Source organism: Calypte anna, chromosome 27 (genome assembly GCF_003957555.1).
Source record: "Calypte anna isolate BGI_N300 chromosome 27, bCalAnn1_v1.p, whole genome shotgun sequence".
In the NCBI taxonomy this organism is placed as follows: domain Eukaryota; kingdom Metazoa; phylum Chordata; class Aves; order Apodiformes; family Trochilidae; genus Calypte; species Calypte anna.
Window position 1 is genome coordinate 1,127,069 of NC_044272.1, and position 25,972 is coordinate 1,153,040.

Below are 25,972 nucleotides of genomic sequence, written 5' to 3' on the forward strand. Positions count from 1 at the left end.
GGACCGGACCGGGCCGGGCAGGGGGGGTACGGGGGCGGCCGCTGGGACTTTCCCGGCTGAGGCACCCGCGCGGCGGATCGGGTGCCCGGGGTTGAGGGGGTGGGGAGGGCTCGTGGGCCCAGGCCCCGCCTTCCCGGGGCGCCCCCGCGGCGGCGCTGCCCTCCGGGCCTGGGCCCCTCGGATGAGGCGGTGAGGCCGGGGCCTTCCCCCCCCTTGCCCCCCCCATCCCGGTTCCTGCCCTTCCACCTCGCCTCCCTTCCCCTCACCCTTTTCCGCCTCCTCCGGGGCCTGGCGGGGCCGCGCTCCCCGCCCCGCTCCCCCATGTAGGAGGGGGTGTTGGCGGCAGGGAGGGCCGAGGCCCCGGGTGAATGGTGGCAGGAGCGGGCGCTGAGGAAGTTTGAAGTTTTGGGGGTTTTGGAGGCTTCCCCCCCCCTCCCCTCTCTCGAGCACAGTGGAGGAGGAATGCCAAACCCGGAGAGACATGGGGGCAAGAAGGATGGGGGCGGCGGGGGGTCCTCGCAGCACACGCCTGGCTCGAACAGCAAAGAGAGGCACCGGGTGGCCTCCAGGCACAAGAGGCACAAGTCCAGGCACTCCAAGGAGTCACCGCTGGCAGCCCAGGAGCCGGCGGCCCCCTTGGGAGCGATGATCAAACCCCTGGTGGAGTACGATGACATCAGTTCGGATTCGGATACCTTCTCCGATGATGTGGCCCTCAAGCTGGACAGGAGGGAGCCCGAGGAAAGGAAAGCAGAGAGGAGCGAGAGGATCCAGAAGCATCGGCACCACCAGCACAAACGGATCCGTGAGCTGATGAAAAACAAACAGGCAGATAAAGAGAGGAAGTTAGAAAAGAGCCTGGAAGCGTCCAGCAGGTCCGGGTCCACCAAGGAGAGGATCTCGGGGTCCTCCAAGAGGCTCCTGGAAAGCGAAGAGCACCCCAAGCCCTTGTCCTCCAAGAGCAGCAACAAGGAATCCCGCTCAGCCAAAGCTCACAAGGAGAAATCCAGGAAGGATCGGGAGCTGAAATCCAGCCACAAGGAACGCAGCAGCAAAAGCCACCGGAAAAGGGACGCTCCTAAAAGTTACAAAACTCTCGACAGCCCCAAGCGGAAATCCAGGAGTCCCCACCGAAAATGGTCTGACAGCCCCAAATTAGACGACAGCCCTTCGGGAGCTTCCTACATCCAGGAATACGATCTCAGCCCTCCCCGCTCCCACACCTCCAGCACCTACGATCCCTACAGGAAGAGCCCCGGCGGCTCCTCCCGCCGGCAGTCTCTCAGCCCTCCCTACAAGGAGCCCGCAGCTTACCAATCCAACGCCCGCTCCCCCAGCCCCTACTCCCGGCGCCAGAGATCCATCAGCCCCTATCCCAGGAGACGTTCCTCCAGCTACGAGCGGGGCAGCGGCTCCTACAGCGGGAGGTCCCCGAGTCCCTACAGCCGCCGCCGATCCAGCAGCCCCTTCGCCCCCAAGCGCTCCGTGAGCCGCAGCCCCATCCCCAGGTGCGTGTGGGTTTTGTTCCTTTGTTTGGTTCTTCCCCCCCCCTCGCCCCGAGGGAATGGGGGAGTTGTCCGAGGGTGGCTCAGAGCCTGGCAGAGGATAATAATCCTTTTCTTCTTCTCCCCGGGTGCTTCCTTGGGGTGTGTGGAGTGGATCGGCCTGGAATTGGGTGGGATGTTGCATTTTAAGGGTGTTCACACTTTGGGAAACACCTCCTGGGATGGAGGGAGAGAGGGAGCATCCATGGTGGCTCCCTGGGGAGAGGCCTGGGGCTGAAGGAGCTCCTGGATTAAATTACCTCTGGAGCTGCCCCCTGGGCACTGGAAGGAGCTGGGGCTGCTCCACTCCTGGCTTTAAGGCCCTAACCTGGTGAGAAGGGGAGCCAGGGAGAATGCTGTCACCTCTTTCTGGAAGCTTTTATCTGGTTACTGCATGTGGAAACTTGATCTTGCTTTCCAGGAGGGTTGTTTGCCTGCTTGGAGTGCATTTGGCTCTTTCTGAACTTGTTTTTCCTTTTTCCCTGAGCAGAGGTGACCACAGGTAGACTCCATCTTTCTAGCTGAACTTTTTCTTTTCTCACTACTCAACTTCCTTGCTTCCATTCCAGAATGGGGCATTCTGGAGGGGCAAGTAGGAACCAGCTGTGTTTTGGCTTAACTAAAGTATTCTCTTTTTTTTCTTTAGTTGGTAACCTTGCTACAGAAGGAAACTGTTATTTGAAGGTAGTGCTAACTCTGTTTTATTTCAGCTGTTTGTTACTCATCCTCTTAACATGCACAGACACCCAGCCTCATGTTGATTGATGTTGATTTTCTTTATTATTTTTTTTTCCCTAGCTTCAGCTTATGTTAAGTAAGTTTCCAGTTGTCACCATGGGTGCTGTGGAGTTTTGCTTGTAGCTCCATGGCAATTAAGATGTGCCCTGGAATGGAATGGCTACAGAACTGCTCTGTGTTAGCTGGGCTGCATCCTCTGCTCCCAACAAGAGCTGGGAAGAGGCTGCCCCCAGAGCACAGTTCTGTGATCAGCAGTTCCCAGAAAACTCAGAGCTGTTTGGAATTTGCCCTTTGTTGCTCAGGCTCCTCACTTCAGCAACACTGTTGTGGGGCTGAAATTCTGCTTTTTCTCCTTGCTGGCAGAGAGGTCTCTTTGGGTTTGGTCTCTTTGGTTTTAGCACCCTGGAAATCTCCTTATTCTGCTGGGATTTGGCACAGCCAATCTTCCCTTCAGGCTGTCCCTCCTCTGCCCTCTTCTCTCTGGGGACACCTCAGGGGTCCTGGGGGATAGTGCTTGATGTCTGTCTGCTTGATCCCTTCTGCTCTGCTCTTATTTGCTCATCCTTTTGGGAGAATGAGAATGCAGTGCTAGGAAAAGGATCTCCACCTCCTGAGGTGTTTTATGGCACCTGTGAAATGTTCATATTCAGCCCAAACCAGGTGGGAACTGGACTGATAAATGAAGAGGTGTTTTTCCCCACTTCCCAGGAGCACCTGAAGCTTATTCTGCCTGTAGCTGGGGAGTTGGTTCTGACTGGGGAAACCAAGGAGTTTTCTTTTCCTGACTTTCTGGAGCACCTTGTGCTGCTTCCCTCAGCTTAGATACCCATGGGGGAAACTTTTTAAGGGCATCTTTGACTTGCTGACATAATGCTGGATCCCAAACTAAAAGAGGTTCCAAAGGTTACTCACTGTTTACACTTGACTTGGACTGAATTCTTTGAATCTCTGACTTCAGTTGGTAACCTCCTGCTCTGCTGTCTTTTCCTGGGCAGATAACATCCTGGGGGAGATATTTTAAAAGCAGAAAAATGCCCATGGATTAACAACTTCAGAAACCATCCACCTGAAGTGATTCTGCTAAAGAGAGGGAAGGAATTTAATGCTTTTTCTGTATTTTAAACAAATTGTAATTAGACAAATTGTAATGAAGGTGTTGAGGTTGCTTTGCTGAGCTGGCTGAGAGTTCCTGGGCAGCTTTGTGGAGGTGGGGGTGGAAGTGGAGGCAGCTGATGGCACCAGAGCAGCTGGGGAGTGACTGCAGGATCCCTTCCTTGGACCCCTGTAGTGGGGCAGAGCAATTTTGGGAGAGAAAACCTCTTTAATTGGCACAGTAGGGCAGTGAGCACCTGACTGTGGCTTCAGCTCTTCAGAGGAGGTGACACAGGCTTTTCTGGGACACTGAGCTATTTCCACTGACAGACAACGTGGGGTTGTTGTTTTGGGGTTTTTTTGGGGTTTTTTTTTAGTGCATTCTGTGTTCTCTGTAATCTCCACATCCAGAACACAGCTTTAGGAACCTGAACCCCTGCCCTCTGGAGAAAAAGCAGAGTGTTTGCTTTTCAGAGGGCTGCCCATGGAGGAGGACATGAGGATGGTTTGGTCAGGAGGGAAAAATACCAGATGTGGCTTGCCATGCCTTCCAGCAACTCTTGTCACTGCATCTAAAAGGAGAAGGAGGAGTTCTAGAATCCCTGGGGGTTTGCTGGAGGTGGGATGTGCTCTGAGCTCAGTAGAGCAGCCCAGGGTCAGTGGAGCAGTGGCCACCACCACACAGATCCTTGCCCCAGCAAAAGGTCACTGGATATTTGGAAATCCAAACCAGTGGCTTTCTGGCTGAGCTGCTTTCTGCAGCAATTAAGTGGAGAATGAGGCAAGGGCTTCCCAGGTGTTACTTTTCACTTTTCTCTTGTGGTTTGGGGCAGGTGAAATGTTTTAATGCCTGGAGATGTTTGTGGATAACAGGGAAATGAGTAGATGGAGGGCTCTGTCCTGCCAGCTGATTCAGGGGCAGCCCTGCTCACACCTGTCAGCTGTGGTTGTTCTCAGGTCTGGAGAGTTTGAGTATTCCCTCCTCCAAAGACCATTCTAATCTTCTGATTGTATCAATTAAATTAATCTAATAATGCCTTTTAATTTGGGTCCCTAGGTGAGCCATCATCTCTGACTTCTTTGTTAGCTCACAGTTGTCAGGGTTAATATTTTGTATTTCTGGTTTCCAGTGCCAGAGAAACAGCAAGGTGTTTGGTTTTCCTTTTTTTTTTTTTTTTTTCTTTTACCCCAGAGCATTTCTCTCCAGAAAAAGAATTGCACATGAGCCCAGATTGCCCCTGCCCAACCTTAAAAAAGAGAGTGAGCTGTGGGGCTTTGCTTTGACACAGTTAAGAGTGAGAGGGGTAAAAGTGCTAACAAGCCAAGCAAAGGTCACTCCAGAGGATGGAAAGAATCTTTTTAAAAAGCAACATCTCCCTCTGCATCTTGGCTCTTACTGCATCTCCTCTGAGATCCCCAGGAGTGATAAAAGCAGGTGTTGGTGCTGAGGACAGGACATGAGGTAAGGGTTGTTGTAGGGTGGGAACTGTAGGGTGTTGCTGAAAGCTGGGGAAGCAGACAAGCTTCTGGATGGGGGGAGCTTTTTCCAGGTCTTAACAAAGAAGCTGTAAACACCAAGCTGGAAAATGGGCTTGGAAACAACAGCTCTTTGTATAAATAACTATTGGTAATTATCAGTAGACTGAAGAGAAAGTGTGAGTGCTGCCTGTGGAGCAGAGAAGGCTACAGGGAAGGAGTAAAGTTGATTTAATCCTGGTGGAAGAGAGGAGTGTGTGTATTTTCTGAGGGAAGGAGAGGGATTCATCCCAGCCTTTGGAAGTGCTGGCTCTGTGGGGCAGTTCCTGCTGCAGAGGTCCTGCCCTGAGCCCTGGCTGTCTCTGTGCTCTCTACCCCAGCACTACCCTTCCCTTGTGTCTGTCCACATGTCTGTGGTGGCTGCGTTTCTAACAGAGCCCTTAAAAAGGAGGTAAAATTGAATTTGGAGAAAAGTTTTATGTCAGATCTGCTGAGGGAGCTGGTGGAGAATGATCCCCTGGGAGCAGCTGAATTGGAGTTACTGCTGGGGAGGAAATGGTGGGGAAGGATGGGAGACAGAGAGCAGGTATTGCAACCATCTCTCCTGGAAGAATTGCAGTAGGGACTGCTAGCCCCAAAACCTGGTGGTTGCAGTGAACTGCATCCTACAGGACCCATGAGGAATGGCCTGGGAATGTCTTTGAGCCCAGCAAAAACCTCACAGCTCTTCCAGCTCCTGATGAGGTGCTGCCCATGGGGTGCATCCTGGACCCTTCCTTCCTTCCTTCCTTCAGCAGAAGCCTTGGGAAGGGAGGTGATCCTGGGGCAGCATTCCCACTGCAGAGCACTCCGTGGGAGAGGAAAATAGTTGAGTGGCTTTGGGTGACACTTCTTGTTTCCTGTTTCTGGGTGGGGGTTTATTTTCTGAGTCTTAAGGGAAGGACCACCTACACTTGGGGTGTTCTTTGACCACTGGTAGCTCCAGGTATGGGATTGTTGGAGACCCTTTGCCTCCCCAATCCCAGTCCATCCTTGAAGGTGCTGCCCCACCAGGGCCTGTGCATTAATCTCTCAGTTTTTATGTTTTATTTCCAAACATCTGCTCCCTCAGGTTTATATCCTCTAGCACTGCAAACAGTTTAGTTCTTGTTGGTTACATCCTGAGTATGATTACAAGCAAGTCAGCATCTGCTGCATTTAACCCTGCTTGCTCTTAGGTGTTTTCCGTAATACTGGAGGACCATTCTTTGAAAGAAATCCTTGTTTTCAACACTAGAAATGTTCTGAGTAATCACAGTAAAAATAAACTTTGAGCACAGTTTGGATTATAGTCTCCAGAGGGTCTGAGCTCAACATTTCTTGGTTTCCTGTTGTCTCACAGCTTCTAAACCCACCAATGCCCACCATGAGGTTCCTGCTGTCTTCTGACCAGGTTCCCCCATGGTGTGGGGTATTTCCTGTCTTCCTCGTGTCACAACACAGATTTTTCAGTGGTTTTATTATTATTATTATATTATTATTACTATTATTTCTGCCTATTGACCTAATTTAGGAACCACTTATTGTAGAGGAGGACTGAGACCCTCTGGATATACCTCAAAGAGAATTAAAACTCCTGGTTTTTTGTTTTTTTTTTTTCTTCTCCTGACTCACAACATGTAACTTTGAGTCCTGCTGATAGTAGAACAACCAGGGGGGAAAATGAGCTTGAAGTGAGACGTTTCCTGAGGCAGTGTTCCCAGGAGGGCAGTCATATTTTATGTGTTGTTTCCTGTGAAATATCCATGAACTGCCAACTCATCCTCTCACTGAAGTCTTCTCTTTAGTGCCTGGATCTGTGATCTTGTCCTTACCTTGAGGTTTGTCCAGTCTTGAGCCTTTGTTTCTGCCTTCCTGGTGTGACTGGGAGGGAGGTCCTGACACTGGAAAGCTTCATGCTGACCTGAAAGTTGAACTACTTCAGTCTGAACTCATTTCAGAAGCTTCAGTCTTTCCTCACAGGGGTTGTGGACTCAGCTTGGGTGACAAACGATGGATTGGAACTCTTTTCCAAGAGAACTTTCCAAAAATCTTGGTGAGTAGCTCCGAGGTGGAGAAACGCTCCGTTTCATCCCTTTTCTCCCCGTTCTCTCCTCAGGAAATCTGTGAAGTCCCGAAGCAGAAGTCCTGGCTATTCAAGGCACTCATCTCACAGCAAGAAGCCGAGGTCTGGGTCCCGCAGTCGCCATTCCAGTATCTCCCCAACCAGGCTCCCCCTGAATTCCAGCCTGGGAGCAGAGCTCAGCAGGAAAAAGAAGGAGCGGGCGGCAGCGGCCGCGGCCGCAGCCAAGGTGGACGGGAAGGAGGCAAAGGGCTCCCCTATTTTCCTCTCTAGGAAGGAGAACAGCTTGGCTGAAATTAAGGAATCCGGGACGGAATCTAAAAAGGTCACCAAAACTGTTAAATCTGAAAAATCCTCTTCGGATACAGAATTAGTTAATTTACTGTATACCAACGCAGAGACTAAAGCCCCTTCGGAGACGGCGAAAGCGAAGGCAGAGGAGAACTCGGAGAGGAAGCATCCTGTTCCAGTTAGAGATTCAAAACAAACGGGAACAAAAGACTTGAAGCCTGTAGCAGTGGTAGAGGACCTCCTCTCTCCAAAAGAGACAGATGCAGCAGAGAAGGAGATTCCACCCCCACTACCCTCAATAAAATCACCTCCTCCACCTCTGCCCACAACCACACCGCCACCTCCCACCCCACCGTTGCCGCCTTTGCCTCCATCTCCTGCTGTTCCACCTTTGCCACCATCCCAACCAGCTCCCGTTCAGGCCCCTCCTTCAGCCCCAACATCTTTGCCATCTTCTTCCCACCCAAGGACGTCTACTTTATCCTCTCAGGTGAACTCTCAGTCCTCTGTCCAAGTCGCTACAAAAACCCAAGTGTCTGTGACGGCTGCTATCCCACACCTGAAAACTTCAACGTTGCCTCCGCTTCCGCTCCCCCCTATTTTAGTTGGGGAAGATGACTTGGATAGGTAAGGTCACACCAGAGCACCCAGCTTGCATTTAAAAGCCAAACGTGTAAATAAACTGATTTTTTTGGTTAGTTTGACAGTTGCTAGCTTACTCTGCAGAGTAAGCACTCTGCTTTTGGGCTCAGTGCCTTCTTGCACGGCCGTTCCTGGTTTTTTTTCCTTGTCAGGTTTATGTGGAGAGTTTGATCATCCTGGGCAGGTAGTTACATCTCATCTTGGTGAGGAAGAGAGGTTTGGCTGCTGCTTTCATGCTACTTAGTAATTATAAAAATACTTAGTAAAATACATAGTAAATTTCAGTGCTACTGAGAGCTATTCACATAATTCTCCCTACTTACTACAGGATGAAATGTGGATCCATAAGTCAGCACCCCTCTGTGCTGCAGTAACTTGCACAGGTGTATTTTGACACACATTTTTTGTTTCATCCCTCCAAAACCTGTATTTAAGTATCAGGAAAAGGTTTAAGAGTTCCAAAGCAAGGACACAAACCAGAGCTGTTTCTGTTCCAAATTCACTGAACATGCAGGTCATGCCCACCTGTGAAAAAGTTTGTGTCAATAATTCTTGAATAATTAATATAGTCCTCACTGCTTAAGAAGTGTAGGTATTGTTTGGTTGAAAAAGAATTTAAAAATGAAAGAGTGAAGCTGCACAAACTTCAGCTTTTTTTGTTTCCCTACCATTTCTAATCAAAACATGCAGGCTTAATTCTGCCCTGCAGTTTTAGCTCACTGCTCTGGGGCTTGGCTGGTGGTGGTCTGGGCTCCATAGATGAGCTTGTCTGAAAAACCTTCCCATGGGGTTGGTTTTGATGGGGGAGAAGAGGAGAATGAACAGAATATCCAGAATGGGGTGGAGAAGAAGAAGAAAGAAATGTTTCTTTTCCTTTTTGGTAGCTGTTAGGAAGTTGTAGTGCTGTTAACATGAGGTCATCACTGGTTTATTTTCTGTTTTCTACTTGATCTACTTAGCCTGTAGTTCCCTAAAAACTGTCTCTGGCCATTGGTAGAGCTCTCCCAGGTATCTTACTGGTTAGTGGAGCATCTTCTAATGAGTAGTGTGTTACCTGATAGTTATGACTTGATATAATTACCCTGTGGTGTCAGTGAACACAGTATGCTCCATATCCTGATTCATTTAATTGCTTTTCATGGTTTGTCCTGGTGTTGATGTAAATTAGGGTAATATTGTCACTGCCATCAACAGAAGTTGGGCTTGTGCATGTTTATGTTGCCCTTCCAAAGCTGCATAATGTTTTTCAGCAAATGTTATTTAGTTGAAATGGATCTGTCACCAGCAGCAGCTTTTAACAGATTGCAGATTTTTCCCACCCCAAATGCCACTCTAAGCAAGATTTTACTGCTGTGATCCCTGATTTCCAAACACAGAAACTGGGCTGCAAATACTGGATTTGATTTGATTTTTATTTTTTTTTTAGCCACTCATATCTAGAAGGTGTTGAGGTTTTTTTTGCCACCAAGGTGTGGCTTAGTTTTGTCCAAGTGTTTTATCTCTGCCGTCACTGCCAGCGTAGGAGTGTGGGTGATAATGCCCCTGGTTGCTAAGCTCAGTAACTGGATTTGCAGTGACTTTTTCCCAATAAAAGGCTGGGAAATCCCATTTTGTTTTGCTGAGTGGCAGTTGCCTGTGGTGCTGGCTGTGTACACAGCCTCATTCTTAACCTACTGACTTTGTAGTTGTGAGCAGAACTGTTGTTAGACTCCTGGTTTCATGTGCAGAGGCTGCAGAAGGCTCCAGCTCTGAGGCTGTGGTCAGCACAGGATCTGGAAACTTATTTTGGAGAGCCCAAGGTGTGCAAACCACACCTTATTCTGTCAGAAACTCTTCAATCTTGCTGGAGCTCCAAAGACTCATCCTTTTCCTGTAAGAATTTCAGGTTTCACAGCAGCAGAGGTGCACCCTGGTCACTTCACCTGGCTGGAGGGGCAGCAGGAGGAGAGGGAAAGCTGCTTGGAAGAGAGTGGTACAAACTTTGGAGGGGTTTGAGGTTGCTTGTGGAGGGTCCTGGGAACATCTGGGCTCTTCCCAGCACTCACAGCTAAAAACACAGCCCTGACTGAGCACATTCCTGCTATTTTCAGAGAGGGGGAGTAGGGAGGGAGCTTCTAGGAGTCTTTCTGAGGCAGTGGGTGTTTGCACTTTGGGGTTTTTCTGCTTGGGAAGCTCTGAAGGGTCTGTTTGGCTTTTCTCACTTGGAAAGAAGTGCTTGGTGAGATGTCCAAATGTTGTGGGGGTAGTTACAGTGACAGTACCATCCAGTGGCACCAGTGCTGCTATGGAAATAGATGAACTAAGCTGCAGGTGACTAAGCAGAGTGTGTCAGCTAGAAAATGGTAATTATGTGGGAAGAGGGAGAAGGCTGGGCACCTGCAGGTTAAACCCACAGCCACAGCTTTGCCCTTCCCAAGAAATCTTGCAAGGAAGTTGCCTTTTGATGTGTGTCTGGAAAAAAGGCTGCATTTTTTTGGATTGAGTCAAAGGGCCTGAGCTTAGCATATATTATTAGGTATTTAAATACTCTCAGGAGCAAATGAATTGCCAATTAGAAGTGGATTAAGCACAGTCAGATAAACAGCTGCTTTTTTGTGGCTGGAAAGGTTCAGTCTGTAAGAGCTGGGTGTTAGATCTGTGCTTCAAATCCACACATGAAAGAGGCCCAGCCTGGTTGATCTGCTCTGCAGGAGCGAAGGCTCTGGCCTCCTACAAGCAGTTGGAGGTCCTGCTTGTCCAGATCCTGCTTTGAAGAACCTTCTCTGAGGCTTAACCTGGATTCTGCCATGGTGAAGTGACCCTCCTGGGTGTCATCCTGCACATGAAGGCTTTGCATTTAATAAGGGGGTGAGGTTCAGCCTGTTCAGCTCTCCCACTCGTGGGGTTTCCAGGATATTTGTGTCTGTGGGTGAGTGCTGGGCTGACCTGAGGTGTCATCAGTTCTGCCTCCTGACTTCTTAGAGGTTGCTCCCACATGTCTTAGGGAAGATGTCAGAGCTCAGGGCCACAATAGTATCTTTCTTTGTCTTGCTTGTTTCTTAACTCTTATTTCACAAGAGATTTTTCTTGCAGATTAGGCAGTGTCTAATAAAAAAAACCTGGGAAAATGACCTACTTGGTTTATGCAGAGCTCTCTGTGCTGAAGTGTTAGTCCTGGTGATGCTGACAAACAGCAAACCTCCTGCTGGCTGCCCTAAAAAGGAGCCTTGGAAGGTTGCTCAGATCTCTTTAATCTTTTTCCTGGTGAAGTGAAGATTTGCATGGAGAAGAATTCCTGACTCTTCAGAGCTAGGAATTTTCCCTGCTGCACATATGAGAGGGAAGTTGGGTTCTATGTACAAGACTCTTGCCAGTTTAAACCAAACTTGTGATGCCCTTGGTAATTTGATTTTGTTGGAAAAGGTCAGCTTTTGGTTTCTAAGCAGTTTTCACAAGTTCAAGCTATGTTTCAGTCCTTGCCAAGAAGTTAAAAGTTACTTATGTAGAGAGATAGAATCCTGAGATCTTACAGTGGTCCCTAACAAGTCAAGCATTTAATTTCATTTTGATAAATGGACTAAATAGAGGAAGTCATGGGGGGAAAGTGGGTGCTGGCTGGTAACCTGAACTGTCTTACAGGAAACTCAGAATAACTGCTTTTTTTGTGCAAATTGAGCGAGTCCTAGCTGCAAGAGCTGTTTCTTTGTGTTTTTTGGAAGGCAGTGAATTCAAACATAACACTTTTCTTTCCTGGTATATTATCATTGTAAAATTCAAGGCTGTTTTGTTTTCTACTTGGCTGTGCTCGTTTTGGTGCTTCAACTTGGGCTCCTAACTTCCCATTCCCAAGCAGAGAGCTCTTGTCCTACACTAGGTTTTTTCCTTTGCTATCTGGCTGTTAAGTCTGACTTCTGTATTGTATTAACTTTTTGGAGTTTAGTCCAAAAGAGATTCTTCCTCCAAAACCTGTGAAGAAAGACAGAGAGCAGAGACCACGACACTTACTCACGGACCTCCCGCTCCCTCCAGAGCTCCCTGGGGGGGACCCATCTCCTCCTGACTCCCCGGAACCAAAGGCAGCCACACCACCTCAGCAACCGTTCAAAAAGAGACCAAAGTAAGATTCCCTTTAATTTTTATTTATTTTTATTTATTTTTTTAATGGCTTTTTTGCCATTGACAGGTGTCAGGCTGGGTTTCCCAAACTTTCGGTGTATCCCGCAGCAGAGCTCTGTGTGGAGGTGCTGCTGCTGGGAGCACAGTTGGTTTTGAAATGGAATCTGGCAGCTGCTTCACCATTTCCCAGCAGCCTCCCCATCATTTACTGGATGGGGACAACACTTACCATGCACTTAGTTGTAAATCTTGAGCTAAATTTAGTTCAGTTGTATCGAAATCCTTTTGTTTGCTGTCTTTATCAAGGGAAGTGAAACATGGAGGAAACAAGTTCAGAATTCTCCTTCTCCTGGTGCATTAACTGTTTCCTCTGGGTGGTTTCATATTTGGACCACTCACAGTTGAAGGCCTTACCCCATCTATTTGAGAACTGACAGCACAGCAGTTTGGGGAAAAAAGTTGTGTAAATGGGGCACCAAGCAGAGCAGGGCTCAGGCTCTGTGCTGAGGCTGTGACTGATTCTGTTCTTCTCCCCTTTGACACATTCAGTGGTGGAAATTGCTGAGCATGTCACATCCCCCTGAAAGCTCTCTCATCTTTTGATTTAGCTGTGCCTGCAGACCAAGGAAATCTCCTGATGAGCTCTGTGAAGCTCTTGGTGCTTCTAGAAGTTGTTTATGCCAAACAGGAGGCAGAACACCTCTTGGCCACGCGTGACTGAGACAGGGGTTGTGGAACTTCCTCTGATAACAGAATTTGTGCTGTTGTCAAAAGCTCCCTCAGTGTTTTGCACACAGAGGGTGAGCAGAGTGACACAAGATCCATTCTGCTGCTCTTTCCCTCTCTCTCACAATCCTCTGCCCTCTTCCAGAATCTGCTGTCCTCGGTATGGAGAAAGGAGACAGACGGAAAGCGACTGGGGGAAGCGTTGTGTGGACAAGTTTGATATCATTGGGATTATTGGAGAAGGGACATATGGGCAGGTGTACAAAGCCAAGGACAAAGATACAGGTGAGCATGTCAAGGGGCTTCAGACTGGCTCCTCTTCTTTAAGCACACCCACAGTAACAAGGCCTCAAAACCCATCCCGGTGTTAGTGGTGGTGCTGGTTAATCACAAATAAATGTGGAGCTGAGATGGTTCCAGTCCTTGGAATGAACATTTATATCAGATGTTTTCAAAAGGAGTAAAAGAAATCCTGCTGAGTGTGAATTGGTGCTCACCTGCCCTCTCTGCTTGTGAAATCATGTGCCCTGTATGCACAGCAGCCACAGGGGCCAGCTGAACCCCTGCTTTTAAATGTTCTTTGATCAGACTGCATTGTAGCAGAGGCTGTGAAAAGGACCAGAGTAGTTTCCAGGGTAAAATTATCTTCATCTGTGTGACTTTTCCCCTGAAGCAGATCAGGAGGAGCACTGGTGTCACCTGTCTGGAGTTGTTGGTGTAGTAACTCCTGACAGAGCAGCCTAACAAAAGGCAGGGTGCCCGCGGGAGTTGTTCTGTGCTCATCACTACTCTCAGCTTCCCCCTGGAAACCCACAGAGTTGTTGGCAGTGGGGTGTGCAGAAGCTTTGACATTGGTTTGTCCTGGCAGGTGAGTTGGTGGCTCTGAAGAAGGTGAGGTTGGACAATGAGAAGGAGGGGTTCCCCATCACCGCCATCCGCGAGATCAAAATCCTCCGGCAGCTGATCCACCGCAGCGTCGTCAACATGAAGGAAATTGTCACAGACAAACAAGATGCACTGGATTTCAAGAAGGACAAAGGTAGCATTTGCTGCAGGGTGTGGTTTCGATTAGCCAGGCAGGTGATGCAACTCCCCTCGTTTAGTTCCCAGTGTCAAACTAAAAATCTCCCAACTCTGGGGTAGGTTTGCTGCTTTGCGCTCCCTCTCGGTGCACGGTTTGGCATCTGGATGTGGGGGGAGAGATTCATCAAGGGAGAGATTCCAGTTTATAAGGAGTTGGCACACTGCAGAGCAAAGGGAGACACTGCCTTAAAAAGATGCATTGCATTCCTGTGGAGTCACAAAATGGCAGTTTTAAAAAAATCAGCCTTTACAGGGTCACTTTCAACACTATTACTGGTAACAGACTTACTAACAGTGTGAAAAGTTGTCTGTGCTCTGCCACTGTTCATGTTTTGATTTCAGAGGTTCAGCTTGATGTATAAAAGGGGCTACTTTGTTGTTTTGTTTTATTTTTTTCACCTTGAGGAAAAAAGGCAATCTTGGATGCCCAGTAAGCTATAAATAACACAAGACTTCTTTAAAGTCAGAACACAACAGTGCAGAGAAAAGAATATTTCAACAATTAAATCTACTTTTATTCCTCCTTTTTCTTGTCTCTCCTCTCCTGTCTTAAATCATTTCTCTCTTTTTGATACCAGGTGCCTTTTACCTTGTGTTTGAGTACATGGACCATGACCTAATGGGGCTGCTAGAATCTGGCTTGGTACATTTCTCAGAGGACCATATCAAGTCTTTCATGAAACAGTTAATGGAGGGTCTGGATTATTGTCACAAAAAGAATTTCCTTCATCGAGATATTAAGTGCTCCAACATCTTATTGAACAACAGGTAACTGGGAGTTACAGTTCTTTCAAAGCTCTTCCCTGGGTTCAGCCGAGAGCAAACACTTGGGTTCACCTTGAGTGTGCACAGGAAGAGGAGGTGTTGATGCACTGGAGGAGCACAGCCCTGCATGTTCCCACCAGTGGGGTGACAAGTGGTTATAATTCACCAGTGGATTTCCTGGGTGCTGCTGAGGGCTCAGCTCCTCCTGCCAGCCTGAACAGCCCCATCCACCTTTTATTTAACTTGCTGTCAGCAGCAGTCTCTCCACCTGAGGCCCTCTGCTCACTGGTTTGCAGCTTCTTAGAGTTAACTTCCTTTCATGTTGATTTGCAGTAAATGGGTCTCTGTGTACACTTGGTCTCCGTGGTATTTTGGCCAAAGTGCTGTTCAGTGGAAGTGTTTTTAATGCAGAGAACCCAGTGAGGGTTGAGGTAGGAGGTAGCAGTTCCCCATGAATGCTCTCTCTTCCCTAGACAGCAGTGTTTGGCAGTAACATAGTTCATCCCAGAATGCAGAACAATTACTCATTAGCTGTTAATTCTCAACGCTTCATCTGGATGCCCATAAGTAAACTTTGAGCCTGGGAGAATAAAACTCTGCATAATTGCCTCCACGTGTCTGGATATCCATTTTAAAAAAAATCTCTCTGGGACACTGGTCTATTGGGAAAAGGTTTGTGATAGAGATGAGGCTAAATTACTGTTTGTTTGCTTTTTCCATTTTTTCCAAGCATTAAATAATGTTTGAAAAATTAAGACTGGCATATCCAAAAGTAATTACTGCAGCCAGTAATTTGTCAGGCTTTTCTGCCACGTGGGAGGGTTTCCTTACCTGTGCTGCCTGTGACCCAGCTGTGCTTCAGACCAGTGACTGCTTTATTTTCTTGTCTTTCAGTGGGCAGATCAAACTTGCAGATTTTGGACTTGCCCGACTCTACAGCTCAGAGGAGAGGTGAGATGTGGGGTGGAGGTGGGATGAGAACCTGTCCTCATGTCCACATTGTCCCTTCACTTAGAAGTCCTGGCTGTGCCAGAGATGTTTTGCAGTATAAATGGAATAATGCAGCTCCATCTGTTGGGAAAAAAAAAATGTGTGAACTTCTGGCTGGTGTTAAAAGCCTTTTGTTAAACAAACCAGCTGATAAGCAACCAAAACATCTGATTGCTGTGGACCTGCTCTGGACCAGTTTTAACTCTTGAGATCAGTTGAAATCAGTCACTCTCAGTCCCTGCACTTTGCTGCTGATCAGTTTTTTGTGTCCTGGGTACCCCCTGCAAGATCTGTGGTGCCAGTTTCATGAACTCAGGCAGGTGCCATGGAAGTGTAGACATCTGAAAAAGCCCTCTGCTTCTACTTCCATGCCTAACTGCAATTTGGGAGTAATCAGTCCAATTTTGTGAGGGTTTTGTGTGGCTCTTGTCCTCAGTGGGTGTTTGTGTCTTCCCTTCCAGCCGTCCCTACACAAACAAAGTCATCACATTATGGTATCGACCTCCAGAGTTGCTGCTAGGTGAGGAGCGTTACACACCAGCCATAGATGTGTGGAGCTGTGGGTAAGTGCCTGCTTTGGATCCTTTTCTCCTGTTTGGGACAGGAGCAGAGTAGTTCTAGTTGAAGGTGGCCTTGGATTTGTGCTGATTCCTGGAGCTCTCTCTGTCCCAGCTAGGCAGAGTGTCTTAATAGTACAGCAATACTTAAAAATTCTGTGCTTTGAGGAAATGGGTGTGTGTCACCTTTCTAAAGTTGTTCCACTTAGTGAAAAAACCTCCTAGAATGAGATTTTGCTTGATGCTTTTTATGCTATCACATAGCAGCATCCATGTTATTTAAGAGCAGACCAACCACCCTTTGATAACAACATACCCCTAAGATCAGAAGGGCTGACAAGCTTGCCTGTTGCTGGGCATAACTTCAGTGTATGGTTTAAAGTACCCAATAGAGATTTTCTGTAAGCTCTTCAGATTGCTCTGTCACCTAATTTTTCAGCTAAATCTAGTAAACATTTCAAAGTAGAGATTTCAGGTTTCTAGTAGAGTAGGGAGCAGTCTGGGCTGTTCAGCCTACAGAAATGGCAGCTTTTCCAAGTGATTCTGAACCAAAGGCATTGGGATGTTCACAGGTAAACATTCAGCAGAGCTTAATACTCAAACAACAAAGGTTTGTAAGAGTCAGGCCTTGCTAATTACTTCTGGAAGCTCCATCCTCAGTGTCCTGTGCCTGTGGGGTCAGCTTGGTTCCAGCAGACAGGTGCCTCTATCAGCCCACAGCTTTATTTGGCACCCATTGTCATTCCTATGGATGTTGAGCACTTAAGGGTGGATATTGAGCCCTGGATGAGTCAGAGTTGCCCCTTCTCTTCTTCCCTTCCCAGCTGCACAAACATTTGTGTGCAGCTACAAGGTAATATCCTGCTCAGTGCTCTGCTGGCAGCAGAGGAAAACCAGGGCCAGCAGATAATCCCCCCCCAAAACTGTGATAGTGAAGTTGAAAGAATAAAGAGGCTGAATCTGAAGGGAAAGGAGATGCCTGGCTGGTTTTCTTGGCATGTTCTTGGCACCTCCTCCTTTCCCTGCAAAGAGTTAAAACCTGAAGCCTGGCACGTGTGAAGCAGCCCAGTAGTGACTGTTATTTCCCAGCTGCCTGGGATGGGTGACTCTGGACACATAGGTTAGTTTGTCAGTTCTCAACTACAAGCCCTGATGCAAATAACTCTCCTCAGGCAAAGCTGCTCCTGAACAGAAATGCTGCAGTGTTCAAATGATCATCCCAAGGGTTTGCTGTCATGACCTCTTGCTTTTCCTCTTTCCAGCTGTATCCTCGGGGAACTGTTTACAAAGAAGCCTATTTTTCAAGCCAATCTGGAACTGGCTCAGCTTGAATTAATCAGGTAAAGCTTTGCACATGCATGCCTATGAGAAGAGGTACTGCAGAAACTGCTCATGCACACAGGCTCTGTGTTATAAGAGCCCTCTTTCTCTAATCTGCCTGCAAAACAGGACCAGCAAATGGCTGTAGCTGCAGATGGGAATAGTTAGGCATCTAAGTGTCCATGCCTGCCAATGTTTGCCCCCTCAGTGAATGTTGCTGCTGCTAGCTGAGTGTAAAAATCACAAAGCTGAGTTACTTCTTACACTGGAAAATTGATGGTTTCAGGTGGTTTGCAAACTCCAGTGTTTTTCCTCTTCCTGCTGCCTCCTCTTTAACCCGAGGGTTAACGAACCTCTGTCGAAGTGTTCCTGCACCCAGGTTATTGGTAGTTGCTTAGGCAGGAAACGTTTTTACTCAGCCTGGGGACTGATGGGACTTTGCTTCTCTGGTTCCCAGCCGACTCTGTGGCAGCCCCTGCCCAGCTGTGTGGCCAGATGTCATCAAGCTGCCCTACTTCAACACCATGAAACCCAAGAAGCAATACCGACGGCGCCTGCGGGAGGAGTTCTCCTTGTGAGTTTTGTTAGGCCAGAAGAGAAGTGGCTGCCTGGGGGATAGGGCTGTGATGTTGTGCACCTCATCTGCAATTCTTTGGCAGATAAAGCAGTGCTTCCCCTTCTGCCCTCTCCAGGAGGGCTTCTCCCATCCGGGGAAATCTGGAAAGGGGTCACCATCCCTTTTTTAAATGCCTGCTCTGCCACAGGTGCCTGCCTGGGGGTTCCCTGTCTCCATGCTCCTGGCAGTCCTAGCTGAGGTGTGTGTCTGGGAAGCACACCCAGCAGTCTGGTGTCCTCAGGGTGCTGAAGCTGGCTGTCTTCAGAGGTGTCCTCTTTGGGGGAGGGAGAGCAGAACTGTGTGATAATCATCTGGGATTTGTAAGCGGAGTTGCTCTTCACAAATGGCAAAACCTAAACTGAAAAAATAATCAAATCTGATGTCCTTGATTTCCTAAGCCTGAGGTGTTTCTGGGGGTTCTATACAAGCCCTTAACTCCACCATCTTTCCCACTTTCCATGCAGCATTCCTTCCTCTGCTCTTGACCTGCTGGACCACATGCTGACGCTGGACCCCGGCAAGCGCTGCACGGCAGAGCAGGCCCTGCAGAGTGACTTCCTGAAGGATGTTGACCTCAGCAAAATGGCACCTCCAGAGTAAGTTCCAGCTGGCATCCTCCTCTGCAGTGGGCTCTCTGCTAATGAGCTTTGGGAAGGAGCCACTGGCTTGGCCTTGGAGGTTTTTTTTTCAGTCAGAATTAAGTTATTTCTGGGTTCTTTTCTTGACTCTGCTCTTGCGTTTTGTCGTCTGGCTGAGCACAGAGTTCTTCTTGTGCTGTTGAGTTTCTGTCTGACAGGCTGATTTTACAAAGCTCACTTTAATGCTTGTAAAATGCAATAAAACTCAGCTGGAAGATAGACAAGAGTGTAGCATATCCCTGTCCTCTGGGCTGTGGAGGACCAGCCAGCTTCCTTTCTGCTCCTTGTTAATTGGCTAGAAGAGGGGCTGTGGAGCAGCATCACACTGTTTGCAGCCCTCTTCTCCTGCTTCATCCAAGCAGATTATAAAACTCTGCTCTAGCTGCTTTGCTTGCAAGTCTGGCATTGGCTTTGGAGATTCCCTTTTCCTTCAGAATCAGGAAGGCAGCTGCTTTCTTACAAACACCAAACCCTCAAAGTTTGGCAGGTTTGTGTTCGTTGGGCCTTGTGTGCCTTGTAGCTCACTCAGTCCACTCGGGGGTTAGCACTAATAATTTTGAGTGGGTTTTGAGGATGAAATGACTTCTCTTGCCGTGTTTATTAACTGCTAAGTGTTGTTTTCTTCCAGCCTTCCCCACTGGCAGGATTGCCACGAGCTGTGGAGTAAGAAGCGCCGGCGGCAGCGGCAGAGCGGGATGGCGGTGGAGGAGCCCCCGTTATCAAAAGTTTCTCGGAAAGAAACTACCTCTGTTACCAGCACAGACACTGTCAAAAACAACAGCAGTCCTGTGCCCCCACAGCCTGCCCAGCTCAAAACAGAGTCTGGTGCTGGAGATGCAGTAGGTCAGTGCCCAGTCTGGTCTGTCAGAGGCTTTCTGATGTGCTACCTCTCTAGTCTGGGTGTGGGAGGCTGATGTCTGTCTGCAGACCAGTCTGGTTCTTTCACTTCTCTTTCTACAGAAAGAGCATTCTTGAATTTTCCTATCCTGATTATTTTTTTTTCCCTTTTTTTTTGTTTCTCTGCTCTGAAAGCTACTGGCTGCAGAGCATTCTGGCAGGTCTCCAGAAATCACTCGCTGATGAGCTGACTATGAATTTGTTCTCAGAGTTATAGTACAGGTTTTGAACTGAGAATAATGAAAGAAGTCATTGAGTCCCTTAGGCCAGGAAAGTAACAGATAAAGGCTGGAAGGTACAGCCCTGTAAAAGGTGTGCAAATGAGCTGAAGTTTGATCTGAACAAATTATGTAAAGATTGAGCATGGGGTGTAACAGAACAGTGGCTGGTGGGCAAAAGTGTGCATTATTCTACTTTGCTTGTTGCAGGAAAGATCACTTGGCCAGAAAGACTTGCAGGACCAGGACTTGCCCACTGTTTCCAAAACTGTGAGCAATCTTTTGGTGTCTAGAAAACAGTTGGAGCGTGGAGGTATTTTGATTCCTGGGGTTGTAGAGATACAGAGAGCTGCCCAGATTGTTCTGTAGAAGCTTTATAGAAACACAGATATGGGTTGAAGCTTCCTTTGTGTCAAATGTTGTACTGACAAGTAACAGGGAAGACAGTTCTTGCTTGAGGGAAGGCACAATCCATGTGTTCAATGAAACATGGCAGATGGACAAAAGGTGGTTGGATTAACACAGAGTTGAGAGAAGCAAGTGTCACGTTCCTGGTTGCCTACCAGCAAGAGGAGCTTAATTTTAAGCTTCCAAAACCAAATCCTTGCACCCTTTTTTCCCAAAAAACTGTACTTAAAATGTCAGTGTGAAGGGACAGCCTTGTCACTTGTCACTCAGGAGGCTGTGCTGTGAAGGGAGGTGGTGCCACTCAAGGCTTGTATTTTAGACTAACCTGGATACTTGCAGGTCAGGACAGAGTCCTCTGTCATCCCAGGCCAAGCTTTCAGCAGGCAGTTGCCTTCTGCTTGACCTAATTATTTTTTTTTTTGCTGCCTTAGTAGAACACTCTGCTTCCCCCAGCCCCAACAGCAGCTTTGCTCTGTCCCAGGAAACCTGTTTCCCAGTGCAGGGGGGAATTCTGCAGGGACCTGGGGAGGGGCTGAGCTGCTGCCAGACCTGCTGCTCTGATTGCCCCTCAGGTGGGCAAAGGGTTTCCAATCTTCAGCATGTACCCCCAGACCTGCTGCCATAACTGGGGAGTGTCCTTGGTCTCCAGTCTGGTTTTTGGGGTGCTCTTGGCTAACAGAGGTTTGGCTCAGCTCCACCGTGCAGTCGTGGTGGCAGGTTTGAGGGGACAGTGGGGGAGGTGACAGCAGTGCCCTGCTGTAGCCCTGGGTGAGTGCAGTGTGTGTGCAGTGCCACCGGGTGCTGCTGCAGTGCTGCTCAGAGCTGATCTCGCTCAGGAAGGGGCAAGCAGAGGGTGGAAATTTGAGGAAAATGTCCTGGAATGATCCTCCCGGAGCCTCCGTGCCTTCCCCCAAGGCGGGCGGATGGAGAAGAGGTGTTTATTGCAGTGTCATGATGACAAACCCCACGTGCTGTGGCATTGCCTCACCTTCCTGTGATGCTGCTTGTGTTTCCAGCAGGCCTTGGAGATATCACCCAGCAGCTGAACCAGAGTGAACTGGCTGTTCTGCTGAACTTGCTGCAGAGCCAGACGGATCTGAGCGTCCCACAGATGGCCCAGCTGTTGAATGTACACTCTAACCCAGAGATGCAGCAGCAGCTGGAGGCTCTCAACCAGTCCATCAATGCCCTGACAGAAGCCACCACTCAGCAGCACGAGTCTCAGGCAGCAGCAGCAGCAGCAGAGGAAGCCATAGAGGAGCCCCCAGCAGAGGCTCAGCTCCCGGAGGAGCAGGCGACTCCAGAAGCAGCCAGTGCTCAGGGAGATGTGCAGAACGTGCTGGCTGTCCTGCTGAGTCAACTGATGAAGAGCCAGGAACCTGTCCTCACCCTGGAGGAGAGCAATGGGGAGAAGAGCAACGAGCAACGGGGGCCCAGGAAAACCCCAACCATGCACCCAGAGGAAAGCACAGGTAAATAAATAAATAACCAGCAGCCCTGCTCGCAATGCTGGGAGCCTGTTGGAACTACTGAAATATTCCAGAGGAGGGCCAGGAGGAGAGCTGAGCCTTGTGGCAGAGGGAGGCAGGGCTGTGGATAGGAAGAGGAAAAGGTGCTGGGTGGTAGGATGCAGTCGAGCCTCAGATTTCCAGGCTGAGAAGGACACTGCCCCACTCCCTGCAGTAAGTGTGGACTGCTCCGGGGGTTTTGCCAACTACAAAAAGCCAAAACACACAAATCCTACTCTGCTTCACTTCTCTAAAGCATCTAAAATCCAGTAGTGCTCCACGCTGAGGGGGTCAGTGAAGTTTTAAAGGTTTTGGGTTTTGCCCCAAAATGAAATGGACACTTGGAGGGTCATTGTCTCCTCTGATACCCCCAGTAATCAGTTGTCCCATTTTTTTGCACAGAGCATTGGATCTCTCTGGATTTTCCCATTTGATTGTACATCCCAACTCTCTCTTTCACCATTCCCTTCCTGCCTTTTCAGAAATTTAAAAAAACAAAAATGGGCAGAGATGATTTTAACACAAGAGCTGAAGGACTGGAGAGTGCTGGAAGGGAGGGAGGGTGGCAGTTGTACCTAAAAAAAATTCACACATCCAGTTTAGCTCTGCCTGCTTATTTGTAGAGCTGACTTTTGAGTCCTCAATTTAGGGACTTCTGCAGCTGAGCCAAAGGGCTGTTTCCTGTAGGGTTTGAGGCATGTTTAGAAGGGCTGAGAAAAAAAAAAGAGTGAGGGGAAGGAAAAAAAAAAAAAGACACCAAACCAACGAGAAAAAACAACTCTTGGGTTTCCTTTTCAAAGGTGAGTGTAAATGTCTCCATCTCTTTTGTTTCTGTTGATTTTTCTGAATTATTAGCAACATCCTGTGACGACCTCACCAAATTCTAGAAGCACCTCCTGAGTATGTCTCAGACTCTCCGGGGAGCCTCTTTTGGCCCGATACACAACTCCTCTGCAATGTAGCTGAACGTGCTGTGTTCTCGTGCCTTCAACACACCCGCCCACCACGAGCCAGTTGTGACCCTGCTTTTTTTTTTCTTTTTTTTTTTTTTTTTTTTGCCCTAGTACTGGAAGATAACTAGGTTATTGTAGAGCAGATTCAATCAAATAACATTGTTCTCTGTTTATAATTCTTTTTGATGGTATGCTGTCCCCCCTCCCCTCCCCCCCCAAATCAGCTTGGCTTTAAAAATTCCCTGAAGATTGTTTTCTGGATTTCAATACAATCTAGTTTTCAAGTGGACTTGACTGATACGGGTGGAGGGGTGGTCCTGGAAGACTACTGGTTTTCACAATAAAGTTTGACCTTTTTAATAACCAGTTTTGCAAATGATTTGAGGATCTGATTCCAAACAAGGTGTTCGTGGCCTTTTATGGCATCTCCAGGAAGGACTTGACTCCCTGATCCGGAGTCAGTTCAGTTGTGTTGCTCTGCAGGAGTCAGGAACTGGTTTGGGAGCAGGTCTGGGTCCTGCTGGAAGCTGCGTCCTCCCCCTGTGGTGTCACCTCTGAGCAGGGGGAGGGACAGAGCTCTGTTCCCCCCTCTCTCCCACCTCCTATCCGGGCAGCTTTGTCCTTCCTGCTGCCTCAGAAGCAGGAACACGAAGCAGTAAGAGCGTGGGGGTGTCCTGAGGGGTTTGCTCCTGCTAGGGGGGGTCCTTTTGGAGCAGAAATCCCTGTGCCTTCAGGTCTGAGCTGGGGGAGCAGGAGGAGAGGGGTGTCCAGGGGAGGAGGAGGGGGCAGCAGGGACAAAAGGTTTTTCTCATGCTCCAGAGGGCAGGCTGGATGATGAATGCAAAGGTTTGTGGGGTGAAAATGGTTTTGGACTCCGTACTGGAAGCCTCCTTTGTGAAAAAGGTGGAAGGCAGGGGGAGCAGAGAGAGGGGACAAAAGGGGTGAAACCATCATCTGTCCTGGGTGCAGGCAGGAGCTGCCACCTCTGGGTTTGGGGAGGGGTTTTTCTTTTGTCTCTTTTTGTTGTTGTTTTTTATTTCCTAAACCTCTACCTGAGGACAGGCTCTGTGGGTACCACAACCCCATCCCTGCCCTCACCCAGCTCCACCTCTGCCTCCTGGTTTAATCCCAGAGCAGGAATTCCCTCCCCAGTCCCGTGTGTTAGGACAGCAGCTGGGGGGACAGGGAAGATGTAAGGAACACTTGCATTGATCTTGGAACCAAAGTCAGCTCTTAAACCTCTGCACCTTTTTCCCAGAGCATCCCAGAGAGGGGGCAGCCTGGGCGAGCTGTTGGGCAGTTTTGTTCCTTTTTTTTATTATTTATTTATTTTCTTTTAAAACACAAATGTATTTATATCTGTTTGCGTGATGTTTTAAGACGGTGTTTAAAAGAAGTAACCCTTCCACAGCCTGTCCTCCTGGCATTCTCCCACCAGAGAAGAGACCCCCAGAGCCCCCGGGACCGCCGCCTCCTCCTCCTCCTCTCTCCGAAGGGGACGTGTCCAGCGCTGCCCCCGAGCTCAGCCCCGCTGTCACCGCTGCTCTGCTCCAGCTCCTTTCCCAGCAGGAGACGGAACCACTCGGCCACAGCACCCAGGAAGCCCAAACCTCCAGAGCCTCAGAATACAGCAGGTCCCACTCCTCCAGGACTTACAGCACCGAGAGCTCAGAGGGGGGTTTCGGTGCCGAGGAGCTGAATTCGGGCCAGACGCTCCTAGAACCCTCAGCCCAACCTCTGGGGAAAAGCAGAACCTTCTTGGGCTCCGTGAGCCACCTCGGGGAGACGAGCAATTACCAGGGGATGGGCTCTGTCCAGTTCCCTGGGGACCAGGACCTCCGCTTCGCCAGAGTCCCCGTCGCCATCCACTCGGTGGGACAAACTTTTCCCAAAGCCGAGGGGAGCAGCAGCAACAACACCAACACCAACACCACCACGCTGGGACATCCAGAGGCCAAAATTCCAAACTACAGCGAGCTGGGAGCGGGCAGTGCCAGTTCCAGTGGGGCAGGAACAGGGCACAGCTGGGGTGCCCCAACCCAGGCGACTTCTTACGGGAAGCAGCAGCAGTACCGAGGGCCTGGCAGAGTGCCTGCACGGGGGGGACGGGGCAGGGGGGTTCCTTACTGAGAGAAATGGCTTTCAGCTTGGGCCTCCCTCACCTCTCCACCTTTAGCAACATGACTTTTGTGGGTTTTTTTCATTTTTTTTTAATTTTTTTTTTTGGCCAGAGCAAGGTCTTGTCTGCATTTCAGCTGCTGCAGAGCTCCCTCTTGTACTCCTTGCTAAAAGGGGCACCCCAGGATTTTCTGTAGGGTCATCTCGCTGGCCTAAACCTCTCATGCTTGGTTAGAGACAAAAAAAAAAAAAAAAAACCATTTAAAAAGAAAAATTAAACTCCACAGCAAAGGGCAGTGAGCTTCCTGCCCTGAGCCAGCAGAGGGAGGGGATTGTTTCAAAATAGGAGGAATGAAATGAAACCCATCCAGGTGGGAAGAAGGAAATTAAAGAGTTTTTCAGGAGGTGGGGGAAGCACCAGGTAGTGGTCAGGTAGGGCTGGGGGAGAAGCTGGTTCCCAGCAGTTTTGGGATGGTTTGGTTTTGGTTTTCCCAATCCAATTTAAATTTAAAAGGAAAAAAATAAAAAAAAAAAATAGGAATTTATTGCTGCAGAGGTGCTTGGATCAGTTATCCTGGCTGTGTAGAGCCAGGTTGTGGCACAGGTTTGTACCTGATTTATCTGACATTATTTTCCTCCCACCAAGTGTCCAGCTGCCCCTTGGGGCTGGATCCAGGTCCTGTCTCTCCTGGCAGCTGCTTTTTGGGACAGCTCCTTCTGGACCTTGGATCTCTCCTGTTACAACTTCACCGTGGGAATTGTCTTTTTTGTTGCTTTGTTTCTTTTTGGTTTTCCTTCCTGTTTTTTTTTTTAAGAGCCGAAGAGAACACCTCACCTCACAAGGGGTATTTCTTTATCTTCCTAACTTCCAAAACACTTCAAGAATTAAAGAAAAGGATTAAAAAAAAAAAATCAACTTGGTGGGGAGGTGCCACCAGGTAAGAGTCTTGTACCTGGCATCTTCCTGAGCTGGTGGTGTGTGTCCTGATGGGGTCAGTGGGGCTGTCCAAGCCCCAGCTCAATCCTTTGAGGCTTGCCAGGGTTTACTGTATCATTTCTATCAGCATATATATATTTTTGTTGTTGTCAAGGAAGTATTTACAATGAGTCTTCTCCTCCCGCAGACCGTTGCCATGTTGTCCATTTCAATGAGACTTAAAAAGAGATGAATAAAACAAAGGTACATATTTATGAGC

The 25,972-nt window shown here is 48.6% G+C and overlaps 1 protein-coding gene across 4 annotated transcripts; it reads left to right on the plus strand.

Annotated features, from left to right (window-relative positions):
- Positions 1–150: 150 nt before the first annotated feature.
- CDK12 (cyclin dependent kinase 12) lies at positions 151–25,972 on the plus strand. Of its 4 annotated transcripts, none has more exons than XM_030465781.1 (14): positions 151–1,508; positions 6,988–7,869; positions 11,804–11,980; positions 12,851–12,990; positions 13,574–13,744; positions 14,367–14,556; positions 15,448–15,504; positions 16,005–16,106; positions 17,363–17,440; positions 17,878–17,994; positions 18,501–18,632; positions 19,303–19,517; positions 21,214–21,669; positions 24,070–25,972. In XM_030465781.1, exons 1-14 carry the CDS (start codon positions 463–465, stop codon positions 24,786–24,788), a joined length of 4,482 nt encoding a protein of 1,493 aa, XP_030321641.1. In that variant the 5' UTR covers positions 151–462; the 3' UTR covers positions 24,789–25,972. The 4 variants fall into 4 exon arrangements, with proteins under 4 accessions (XP_030321641.1, XP_030321643.1, XP_030321644.1 ...); XM_030465783.1 differs by having other exon boundaries at positions 21,217–21,669; XM_030465784.1 differs by lacking the exon at positions 24,070–25,972 and adding an exon at positions 22,561–23,028 and having other exon boundaries at positions 158–1,508.